The sequence below is a fragment of the Denticeps clupeoides genome, chromosome 19 (genome assembly GCF_900700375.1).
Source record: "Denticeps clupeoides chromosome 19, fDenClu1.1, whole genome shotgun sequence".
Lineage (NCBI taxonomy): Eukaryota > Metazoa > Chordata > Actinopteri > Clupeiformes > Denticipitidae > Denticeps > Denticeps clupeoides.
In genome coordinates, this window is record NC_041725.1 from 3,786,212 (window position 1) to 3,798,266 (window position 12,055).

The 12,055-nt window shown below is 42.8% G+C and overlaps 1 protein-coding gene across 2 annotated transcripts in view; it reads right to left on the reverse strand.

Moving 5' to 3' along the window:
* Positions 1-251: 251 nt before the first annotated feature.
* Positions 252-12,055, reverse strand: part of atm (ATM serine/threonine kinase) — a 32,992-nt gene continuing 21,188 nt past the window's right edge. For both annotated transcript variants that reach the window (XM_028962328.1, XM_028962327.1), the window contains exons 44-62: positions 11,645-11,764; positions 11,117-11,351; positions 10,126-10,293; positions 9,769-9,888; positions 9,414-9,637; positions 9,132-9,339; positions 8,895-9,023; positions 8,669-8,809; positions 8,398-8,536; positions 8,211-8,293; positions 7,782-7,922; positions 5,135-5,251; positions 4,892-5,041; positions 3,363-3,528; positions 2,961-3,047; positions 2,741-2,855; positions 2,307-2,370; positions 1,945-2,090; positions 252-823 (exon numbers count right to left, since the gene is read on the reverse strand). In XM_028962328.1, the coding sequence (XP_028818161.1) occupies positions 640-823; positions 1,945-2,090; positions 2,307-2,370; positions 2,741-2,855; positions 2,961-3,047; positions 3,363-3,528; positions 4,892-5,041; positions 5,135-5,251; positions 7,782-7,922; positions 8,211-8,293; positions 8,398-8,536; positions 8,669-8,809; positions 8,895-9,023; positions 9,132-9,339; positions 9,414-9,637; positions 9,769-9,888; positions 10,126-10,293; positions 11,117-11,351; positions 11,645-11,764 (2,737 nt within the window). In that variant the 3' untranslated portion in view covers positions 252-639. The remainder of the gene's footprint in view (positions 824-1,944; positions 2,091-2,306; positions 2,371-2,740; positions 2,856-2,960; positions 3,048-3,362; positions 3,529-4,891; positions 5,042-5,134; positions 5,252-7,781; positions 7,923-8,210; positions 8,294-8,397; positions 8,537-8,668; positions 8,810-8,894; positions 9,024-9,131; positions 9,340-9,413; positions 9,638-9,768; positions 9,889-10,125; positions 10,294-11,116; positions 11,352-11,644; positions 11,765-12,055) is intronic.

Genomic DNA, 12,055 nt, shown 5'->3' on the forward strand with positions numbered 1-12,055 from the left:
AGAGGTCGCATTCATCCTCTCAGCATGCGTCAATTCTGCTGCCATTTTTGGACGGGCTTCCAAACTCATTCTCCCACATCTCTCTAACTGATGTTAGCTTTAGGTGTACGCTTAGAAAAATGGAAATAAAGCAGAATTACAGGCGTTTCTCCTGGAGACCTGACTTTTGTGTATATACATACAATTTACAGATTTGTTTCCTCTACCTTTATAATAAATCATTTGAAGGACCTGAAGGGCACACATTTATTAATTATTTATTCATTTTAATAGTCTTTTCTGAGGAAAAATAAGATCCACAAGTAAAAAGACATACATACAAGGGTCTACCTGAATCGACAGTACATTATGATCATTTTCAGGACTCTTATTTTAGACTTCTATATTAAAATTAAATGGTTAATTAGCAATTTATAGGTGAAAGAACATATAGAAATAGAAATATTTCCATCCTGTGCACTATAAAACCCTGCAGATGAATCCATGCATCCATAGTGCAAGTGACAAATCTAAAATTACTGTACACAGTAATTTTTATGACCTTTCAAATTTTGAGTTTATGGATTTGGGGTTAAAGAGGTTATTGGTGGTTCCAACAGCAGTCACAAAATCTTGAATACTTGAGTGGGGGTGTGGGTCTCAGACCCAAGCCTGCCAGCCGGGAAAGAGACGGCTGAGATTTTTGGGGTCCATGGCCTGCTGGATCAGGAGGTTGACCTGCCCCCCAACACTGAGCACTGAGCCACCCTCCACCCCCTTTAGCTTCTCCTGCAGTCGGAGCAGCACACGCTCTGCAACCTTGTTAAAGTTCTGGCTGTCAATGCTGCATGGAAACACACAAAAGACATGGGAAAACATTCCTGCACATCAATGACACTAGCACAGCCGTTTCCATTATTTGCAAAAAAAAAAAAAAAAAAAAAGTGTAAAAAAAAAAAAAAAGGGCTAAAATATATTGATCCAGACAACATTTAACAGTTAAAGGTCCCCTATTATAAAAATGTTCTTTGCTTTTATATCGGTCTTGGTGTTCCCTGTATCTCTTTCTGAAATTCAGCTTTGGAACAGAATTACAGCCACTTTGATCCAGTCCCAAAATGAGATTTCCCAGGACACGCCGCTTCGGTGTCTGTAGCACGGTGTCATTGTGAAACACTGCAGCACAGCACATGGTGACACAATGAAATGTGAGCAGTGGGCAGCCCTGACAGGTGCCCGGGGAGCAGTGTGTGGGGACGGTGCTTTGCTCAGTGGCACCTCAGTGGCACCTTGGTGGATCGGGATTCAAACCGGCAACTTACTGATTACGGGGCCGCTTCCTTAACCGCTAGGCTACCACTGCCCTTTAAATGATAATGAGGAGAAAGGTGGGACAAAGAGGAAATTACGTCATCAACACTTCCTGTTTGGCCAAGACAGGAAGTTGTGTCTGCGTTTTTCCAGAAAAAAAATTATTTTATTCAGTCCTGTGACTGAAACAAAAAATACATTTGTGCCCATTTTTACATCCAATCACCAAGCAACTGCAATGCTTCACACATTTTCATGCCATGACGGTTGGTGAAGTTACTTTTTTAGGTGAGGGGTGGGAAATTCTCTGGGCGGAAACATGAGGTAACCTTTCCCCTTATGATGTCATAAGCGGACAAATTCCAGATCAGACCTTCTGAGCTGCTTCTCTCTGAACAGTGAAGCAAAGAACTCTTCACATTTCTAGCCACTGCATGACCATAGAAACTTGTAATAATGTAAAATAAACTCACAAAGGGACATTTTCATAATAAGGGGCCTTTAAGAGTGTAATCCTGACAGTGCACATAATACAAATTAATTAAAACATCCAGCTTGAATTCCCTGATGCCTTAAAAATGTAAATTAAGAGATTAGCATAAATATATAGGTATTTTATGGGGCAGAAATTATAAATGTTCAGTGTGTATATACCTGGATTTCCTGTGAGCTTCCAGTATGTCCCCAGGGGTGGGGTTTAGTGTGGCATTAAGCTCTGCCTGCTCATCCAACTGCTGTTGCAGATAGAAGGCCTTCAGCGGGTTCATCGTCCAATCAAACAGAGGGTCATACAGCAGAACCTGAAATTACAGTCAATTCAGAGCTGAAAATTCCCATTGATAATGTAGTTGTCACTAGAAAATAAAAAAAGTATGCACATGAATATGTCATCTGAAAGTATAATGACATTCATGAAAATATGAACATATGAAATGTGTTTGGTGGTTACAAGTATTGATTTCTAGATTTACATACTGTAAATCAAGAACTGCCAGAATTGTGTTTTGAAAGCACACCTCAACTATAGTCAGCAAAGCCTCCTGGGAACTCCTCATGACCTCCATGGTCTTCTCACAGCATCTGGAGCAGGAAGAGTCAAAGAATCAAGTTAATCTGCCTCAGCAGTCTATGGGTGCAAAATAAAGCTATGCTATATTCAATTTAAAACCCATAATAAAAAAAGAAGTCATCCAAACATACTCTGGCCAGAAACAGCTCCTTGGATTCCTTATATTTTAAGCATTGAGAACATCAGTTACTGCCCTCAAACATGCCTTTTACTGTTCCTTCAATTAAGAATCCATATATCAATCTGTCTGGACATTCCAATAAACAGATGCATTGAGGGTGATATTATGTGCCACAGAGATCAGACTCTGAGAGTAGAGATAAAAACTCAGATTTCATCTACAGAAACAGCCGACAGACCACTATCCTCACTAAAACCCACCGTCTGAAAACACCTTCCACGCCCGTAATCCCCATCCCATCCACTATGTCCCTGGACAGCCGGAAAGGCACAGTCTCTGGAGTGGGAAGGATCTTGCCCTGTTCAAAGGCCACCCCTGACAGACAAGAAGATTGGAGAATTGCAACTAAATTACAATCACAAACAGAATATAGTTCTAAATACAACTTGTAATGTCTATCAGCCAGATAGTGGAACTCACCCAAGTCAATGTGCACCAGCTCTGCTGTCTGTTCGTCAATCAGGATGTTCTGAATGTGCCGATCGCCCAGCCCCACAATGTAGCCCACTGTAAAAGCATATACAACCACCTCAATAATCTCCCACCCTAGTAACTGCTCTCCATGGCTGGTAGACACACCAAATTCTACAGACACTCCAGTGTACAGAGGGTTCACCTGCCAAGAACATCCAGCCAATATGCTGGTCACAAACTTAAACTGAGCGCAGACTTTTACATTTACACACACACACACACACACACACACACACACACACACACACACACACACACACACACACACACACACACACACACACACTTCAGGTAACATTTCTCTCAAAGACAGGTGGACAAATAAAATCAACTTTACTGAAAAGGTACCTATGGAGCTTGTGGCCACACTGCGAGTGTATGCCAGTCGTCTCTCCAGCCACACTGCTGGATCCAGGAAGCGCTCCATACAGAAGTATCGGAAGACGGGCCTGAAGTTCTTGCAGACCTCTGTAAAGGCCAGGATCTTGTCTCTGAAGCTAAGCCTCTGAGTTTGCTGTGGGGACATGAAAAATAAAAACGCATTCTACAGGATTTGAATGAGAGTGAATCTTGTGCCCTTTTTACAGACTATGGCCTGTAAGAACAGTATTTATGATAAATATACAGTAGGAAACACTTGTTTGTCGAAGGAAAACATTTAATACCTTATGATAACTGTGTGATAACTGAAATTGAAGAAACCATCAACATAAATTACGAACAAAGAACAAGATGGATTTTGGCCAACAACTTCCTTCCCTCCTTAAGAGCATTAAAGATGGGTCGTGGCTGGGTCTTCCAGCGCGACAATGACACGAAACAGACAGCCAGACCAACTAAGGAGTGGCTCTGTAAAAATGTCCTGGATTGAACTAGCCAGTCTCCACACTTAAACCCAATAGAAAATCCATCTCAGTGTTGCCCAGTGACGCTCGCGGAATACAATAAAACTTTCCTTCAGCTTGTCTGATGTGTTTTTCATCATCATCATCATTATACTGCTAGAAACTAAATATAAAATTGTTCCACTACCACGATCTTCAGGTAAATGAATGAATGAATAAATACATTCCAAATACAAGGCTGAATTCACTGTTCCCTGAAGCAGCGGAACGAAGTGGGATACGGGCAAAAGAGGAGGAGTCACACACACACCCAATCAAAACCAACATGACAAGCTGAAATAACGGCCAAATAACTCTTTCTAGTTGAAAATGAGCAATCTTGCTCCAACAAGTCCTGCAGAAATGTTAGAATGCCCTCAATGGAACAGAGGAAATGATTCAGACCCTTCCCCTGACACCAGAGCTCAAATAGGCATTTATAAGCACACTGGCCCCTGGTTGAGGGAGCCCTGGAGCTCGGAATAGTGCTAATAACGTTAGCAGGCAAACTTTTAGCTACAAGCTTTGACCTCTTAGCAGATAGGCCTGAAGTCATCATAGCTCTGGGCAAGGGAGACCACCTGAGAGAGAAGATCTCTGCCATGGCTTCAGGCATGGTCAAATGTTGACAATTGTCAGTACCCAATTCGTACCACTTGGCCAATCAGTTCTGCGCTGCCACCATCTTAGCGTCTAAACTTAATCCTAACCATTGCACATGCGCAGGCATGCACGGAACTGATCGGGCAAGTGACACGGATTCAGCACTGACAACATTCACTGCCCTACCTTCACACCTGCTAATGTGTGTACCTGAAAAATCCCCTCCCACACACACAAACAGAATACCAGGAATATATCCAGTGTGTTATCATTGGTCAAGTCACTAAGTTGTTATAGTTTTGATTACTGTTAAATTACAGAGAATTTTTTAAAAATAATTAATAAATCATTTTTAAACTGTATGTAAATCTACCATCTAGCATCACCTACCATCATTTTTTTCCTGCAGTCCATGTTGGTCCAGTCCTGTGGACGGAAACGTTTGTGCGCACCATTTTGGGGATCAACTAAGAATTCACCAATAGGAACAGTGCCAGAGCACCACTCCAGCACCCCACTGCGCTGAGAAAAGGGGACCACCTGACCACAAGGGGATGAAAAACTGTTAAGAACCAGTTATTTGAGACATGTAATAGTATGAATTTAAAAAATCTGAAAGATGTTCGCATCAACCTTGTAACGCCGGATGTTAAGCTTCCGTTTGCGTGTCTCTGCATTGCGCTGCAGCAGTGTGGAGCACATGTGGAAGACCTGCTGCATCACAGCATCCTGTCTCAGGTCATCCTGTCCCTTTTTTAATATAACAAATATTTTAATGAATAAAAGCAAATAAATCATAGGAAAATCTGTGAAGAAATCTCTTCGCAGGGATTTCCTTTTTCAGTGTCTGTAGCTTTAAATGCTAATAAGGAGGAAAGAGGCGGGATGATAAGGAGAATGGCCTATAGAAGTGAGCGGGCATTTGCGGAAATGACATCATGAATGGTTGAGTATTGGCAAGGATCTCATGACTTGTATCATGATACATGGGTCCCGATACGATTATATCATGATATACTACGATATTGTACACATTGCGACATTCCAAAGTTCACTACAAATGTAAAAAACGAACTGAAATACAAGATCCTGTGCTCGGTCTGTCATGCTTTGTGAGTACCCAGCTTTAAAGTGCCATCTACATGATAGTTGCATGATGATTCTCATCTCTGCTGACTTCACTAAAGGCAATGCTCGACAGCACCACCCAGTGGACGACATTTGTATACAAAAATATAGACATTTTATGTCCCTGTGGCAATACAATTCCACCATGTAAAATATCATGATAGATTGCTGTATCAATATTTTCTCACACCCCTAATCAACACCATTCACCAACCACAATGTTTGGCACGTGTTGCATTTTTGCAGAAACATTTATTAACCCACTGGTTCTTTAGAGTCTTGTGTGACAGAACAAAAAAATACATTTATGCTATTTTTTACATCCAATCACTGAACAGCAGCAATCCTTCTCACGTTTTCAAGCCATGATGGGAGGGGAGGGGTGGGAAATTGTCTGGGTGGACAAAGCATGAGAAGCGGGAGGTAACATTGCTACTTATGACGACATAAGGGGACAAAATCCAGATCAGACCTTCTGAGCTGCCACTCTCTGGACGGCAAAATAGCTGACCTTAAATGCAAACCTGATTAAGTTAAGACCCATTGAAAGTAAATACACTCCAGCAGACAATGTCTCCTCATCCCAACATCTTCTGTCTTTCCGTGGGAGACATCAGGATGACCCTCCGCAGAGTCAACCCGCAAAAAGCAGCAGGACCAGACAACATTCCTGGTCGGGTGCTACGGGAGTGTGCTGACCAGCTGTGGTTCCAACCTGCCTCATCAATATCATCCCAGTGCCAAAGTAGTCAACTGAATCTAATTCAACTACCACTGAATCTGGACCCACTTCAGTTCGCCTGCCGGCCAAACCGCTCCACAGGCAATACAATCTCGTCTGCCCTTCACACAACCCTCTCCCACCTCGACAAAAAAAAAAAAAAAAAAAAAAGACACCTTCGCCAGAATACTCAGCATTCAATACGGTCATCCCTCAGAAGCTTATAATGAAGTTGGACCTGCTGGGAATAAGCTGTCCACTCTGCAACTGGAGCTTGGACTTCCTAACAGGCCTCAGTCTTTGTCTATAGGAAATAACACCTCCAAGGTCCTCAGACTGAGCACAGGTTCTACACAGAGATTCTGCTGTTCACTCTGCTGACACACGACTGTGCTGCACAGTACAGCTCAAACCACATCATCAAGTTCGCAGAGGACAAAACAGTAGTGGGGTTCATCACCAACAACAATGAGTCTTCCTACAGAGAGGAGATAAAACATCTGGTGGATTGGTGACTCTCAATGTCACCAAGACCAAACAGATGGTTGTCAACTTCAGGAAGATACCGACTGTCCCCACCACAATGCACATTGATGGATCTGCTGTCGAGATCATCAGCAGCGTGAAGTTCCTGTGTGTGCACATGACAGACAACCTCACCTGGACCTCAACACCACCCCCACCACCAAGAAAGCCCAGCAACGTCTCCACTTCCTCAGGCAGCTGAAGAAGGCCAACCTCCCTCCTCCCATCTTCACATTGTTCTACCGGGGGACCATTGAGAGTGTTCTCTGCTGCTACATCACTGTCTGGTACGGGAACTGCACTTTCACTGAGCAGAAGGCCCTGCAGCGGAGAATGAGGACAGCAGAGCGCATCATTGGGGTTCCACTTCCACCATCTCTCAGTGCTACAAGAAAAACCTCATTTGTCAAGCTCGGAACATAATGAAGGACTCTCACCACCCCTCACATGCCCTGTTCTCCCTCCTACTTTCTTCCACAAGCAGTCAGAGCTCTCAATGCACCGCCATCACTAGAACACTCTTAAACTCAACAACAATACACGTACAGCCTTATGCACATGATTTTTTGCACATGTTTGTCTTGTGTGTCCTGTTTAAAAAATCCAACATATCCACTTACAAGCATCTTACATGATGTTGTCCTGTGTGACCTGTTCATTGTACAGCAAAGTTTTACTTTTCTCCAATAGAGATAAACTTCAATACTGTACAGGTTAAGTTAGTATAGTGTGTTTAGTTTAGTGTGTATATACATATATATTTTTCTTTTATGATTGCACTATGGGGGGGTCTGTGTGAAACTTTATTTCAATACACGGTATACCGTGTATACTGTTGTACTGACAATAAACCAATTTTGAAACTTGAATTTCCAGGGCTGAGTGAAAGTAGCTGGGTGGTCTCACCTTGACAAGCTGACGCCTGCTTTTCCCATCTGACCCAACACAGTCAATAATTTTGGGAAGGTTGACCCCTCCAACCAAGTAGAAGTGCGGTTTGAAAGCCCTGACTGTAACCAGGTTCTCATATTTACCTGATGAGTCCACCTTAAAGGAATCATAATAAACCATTCATTTTCTTGTGATTTAAAAAAAAACAGTGAAGATCATGATATTAACAGATATTAACACGAAGAATTCACACCATCCCATGGAGACTAATATTAATATAGAAAAGAGGTTTCCCTGCAGCAAATGAACCATATATCAGTACAATTTGGTACAATTTAACCAATACAACTATATTGGCATGAGGTTTTTTTTTAATGCTGTTTTAAACAAAAGTTTAACTCAAAAGCATTAGTGTGTGTCCAGAGTATCCATTTCATTCATTACCTTAATCTCCATTGTTGGGATTATTACATCATCCAGGTCTTTTATACTCATGATGGGCTGTTCCTGTGGGATTGGTATTGCTTCTGAAACACATAGGCTTTTTGTTCATTTATTAATTTCCTATTTCATTTATTTCCACCTATTGGAAAATGTTTCACATATAACATTGGAAAGAAGTTATACTCACTCTTTTCATTTTTGTATCGACTGACATCCATGTATGCTAGAGTTATGTAGGCATCACAGAGTATCTCAATTCCCCTGACCATTTTGGCCCTCTTCTTCCTTATCTCATTGACAATCTCCTTGGCTACTTCTGAACGTTCCTGTAACAACAGAATATCACTCTTACAACCGGCGCGCCACATATGCAAAAACTGCTAATTCCCACCACCACCAGTCACACCACCATTATGGCAACTAGCTAAACACTGTGAGTATCTGTGTGTGAGACATACTCGATCCAGGGATGACTGCTGTTGAGTAGAGCCCTTGGAAAGGCGGCTGCGGGAGAAGCTTTCATCCTTGTTGGCATTGACCAGGGCCAGGATGATAAAGAGCGTGTGGTGAGGATGGTCCAGACACGTCCGGCAAATCAACTGAAAGGAAATCATGAGAGAATTTTTTTTTCTTTTCTTCGTTGAATTATGTATTTAAAACTAATAAGCTGGAGGAATTTGGCACCTCATTCAGAACATCATGGAATCCCACATCCTCAAAACCTGCAGAGGTCGACACCTTGGTGCCCATGCGAGCTGCCAGCTGGTACATGAGAGGTAGGAATTTGAAGGAAGGGATCTTCTTCACCCCATCCTGGGGAGGGAAACAAAACAGCACTGATGGATTCTGGGTATTTAATCAGTTCAGAGCTGCTAGTATTAAAAGAGCTGCTCTAACCAATGAATTCTCTCTCATTCTCACCCCCATGGCGTCATTGACGCTCTTTTTATCTGAATTCTCCAGCCAGAGCGAGGCCAGTCGGAACACCCATGTGTCATGCTCATCACCCAGCTCCAGGCAGCGGATGTAGTTCTCCACTGCCTTCAACAGGAATCGCTTTCTGTCAGTCTGCAGGTTTTCCAGTGCCTGAACATCCAACTCCAGCTCCCTCATCACCTTCACAGTGTACCTGAACATAAACCTGCCATGAACACAAACCGAGAGGGATGCCAACATAATGAAGCTCAGGAATCTTCCTCATACCTGTTGGTGGTGACATTGCGCTCTTTCATCAGGTCTACCTCCTCCTTGGCCTTCTTCAGCAGGGCCTGCTTGTTTTCGAACTCCGACGACCTCATGTAGTTCTCGATGCTCTTGTACTGAGCATCAGAGAAGCGGGCCAAAGAAAGGAATGCCTGTGTCTTCTGACTCTGCAGTTTGGGGTCAGGGTGGAGCTTGGAGCTTTGCCCCTTGATCACCTCCACTGCCTGGTTTTAAGTAAACAATGTGTCTCAAAGTGTGAGTAGAATAATAACACGCAATTCATTAAAAATTCATTAACTTTTTTTTCATATTCTCTGAAGACTAAATCATAAACACCCGCGCTGTTGGGACTTACTCTTTCCAAATACATCTCCAGTATGACAGCAGGGCTCTCCAGACATGTCTCCGCCAGCCAGCTCCCACACAGCCTTAAACATTCAGCATAGGCTGGCACCAGCGCAGGATTACATGCCACCTTCAACATTTACAGACCACGCCTTAAAATTCACACTACTATTCAATAAATCCAAATAAAGCAAAGAGATTTTCATTGTGAAACACAACAAAAAGGCACCATGGAGCAGTGTGTGGGGACGGTACCTTGACTGATCTCAAAAGTTGAGGATTTGAACCCACAACCTTTCAGTTAAGAGTCCATTTCCTTACCCGCTAGGCCACCACTGCTGTTCTCTCAGCAATGCTCAGCGCTCACCTGATCCTCCAGGGACTCAGTCATCTGCTTTAAGAGACCAAGGGCAAGCTCTTGCTCCTTCTTCACCCAGAACACCTGCACCTCCTCCAGCTGCCATGACGTTGTTGTGACAAGACCAACACTGGCCGTGCTGTGTTGCTTTACCTGGAAAACCGCTCTCTCTGCCAACTGACAAAGCACAAAAAAGATTAAAAGGTAGTAAACATGCTGATGGGTTATAAAATAGAGAAGGTAGCTCCTGTCTGGCACCAAGTCTGGCATGAGAGTCAAACTGAAGGTACCTGCCACTAGTTTTTATGAAGCTTGAGATGATGATCTGAGCTTCACCAGATAGTAATTTCTCACAATCAAAGAGGTAAAGATGTCCAGGGATATGGTTCCATTTAACAAATACCTCTAAATACATCAAAGAAAAAGTCATATTTTTTTCTCCATTGTGCTCACCGTTGCCATCTATCTCCTGGGTGTGTGTGTTTGTCTAAAGACCCGCCCACCTCTGCCTCTGGATGACTTATTATGAAGTTGAATTCAATCTTAACCAATCACGATCACTTATACAATTGTCTTGCCCACTCATGGTCAAAATGATTCCCCATCTCAGATTTTGCTTTCGCCGATGCAACCAAATTGTAATCACAGAGGCTTGACGTGGTTCACTACGTAAAGCCAGCAAAGATACTATAGACCTGCGCTAGTTACAAACGTTGTAGTTGTAAATGTAGAAAAATGTTTCTTACATAGTCTTACAGGAACTTTGTTATACATTCATGTGTCAATTCAATTTCAATTACTTTTCCATAACTCTGTTTATTTCGTATTCCTAAACTTTTCAAAACCTGAACATTTCTCTTTTCAAATTCCATAACTTTCCAGGTTTTTCATGACCATATGAACCCTGTAATTTGTTAGATTACCAGTTATTGAAAAATAACTTTTTCTCTAACACACTGATCAAGTGAAATGTGTTGATTTGGGGCATTTAAAAGCCAACCTGGGTGTTGCCGGCAGAGCGTGCCAGCCTGCACAGCTCCATCAGGTGGGAGGAAGCTGTGGAGCGCAGGATGCTCTTGCAGTCCAGGTTTGGTTCACAGGATACCAAGGTATCCAGCATGGCTGAACGCAGTGCCAGGATGGGCTCCACCAGGCTGAACTCACTGTCATGCAGCAGCTCCAAGTGCTGCAGCCACTGGCTGTACACCTCACCAAGGCCTGTGTCTGAAAGCGGCCTGTCAACAAACATTCACAGAATAGACTCAACACACTGTAACTGCAGAAAGGCACTCCCCTGTCTACACTGTCCCCTGAATGCCGCAGAATAATATGACCTAAAGAAACATTTGATTATAAGTATAAATCTTTTATGTAATCGAATTAGAAGATACTGCTAGAGTGGACACTGATTTTGACTATAAATAATAATAATGACCCAAGCACATCGTAGAAAATTTGCTTCTGTGCCTGCATGGTTAAGGACAGTTAATTGCAATAAAAGCTTCTGGTACATTATGCACTGGAGCACCTGGAGAAGAGAGGCCTGATGCTCTCCAGCTCGCTGAGCCTCTGCAGGTTACACAACGCAGGATACAGGGAGGAGACGGCCTCCAAACTGCCACGACACAACTCCTCCATCTCAAACACTCTAGATGCAAATAAATAAACACACACACACACACACACACACACACACACACACACAAACAAGAAAAGGTTTCCAAACAAACACTGACAAAGGGTCAGTTGCCCGTTGGTCCATAGATCCATAGTCCTAGGCTTCATTGAAGATTTTACTTAGGTGCTTTCACACCTACAGGATTTACTGCGCTTGAATTGAACTCAACCTCGTTTCCCACCTTGGTGCAGTTTGTTTCATCTGGTGTCAACACAGTAATCGCACAAAAAGAGGTGGTCTCGATTCAAATCAAATCGCAAA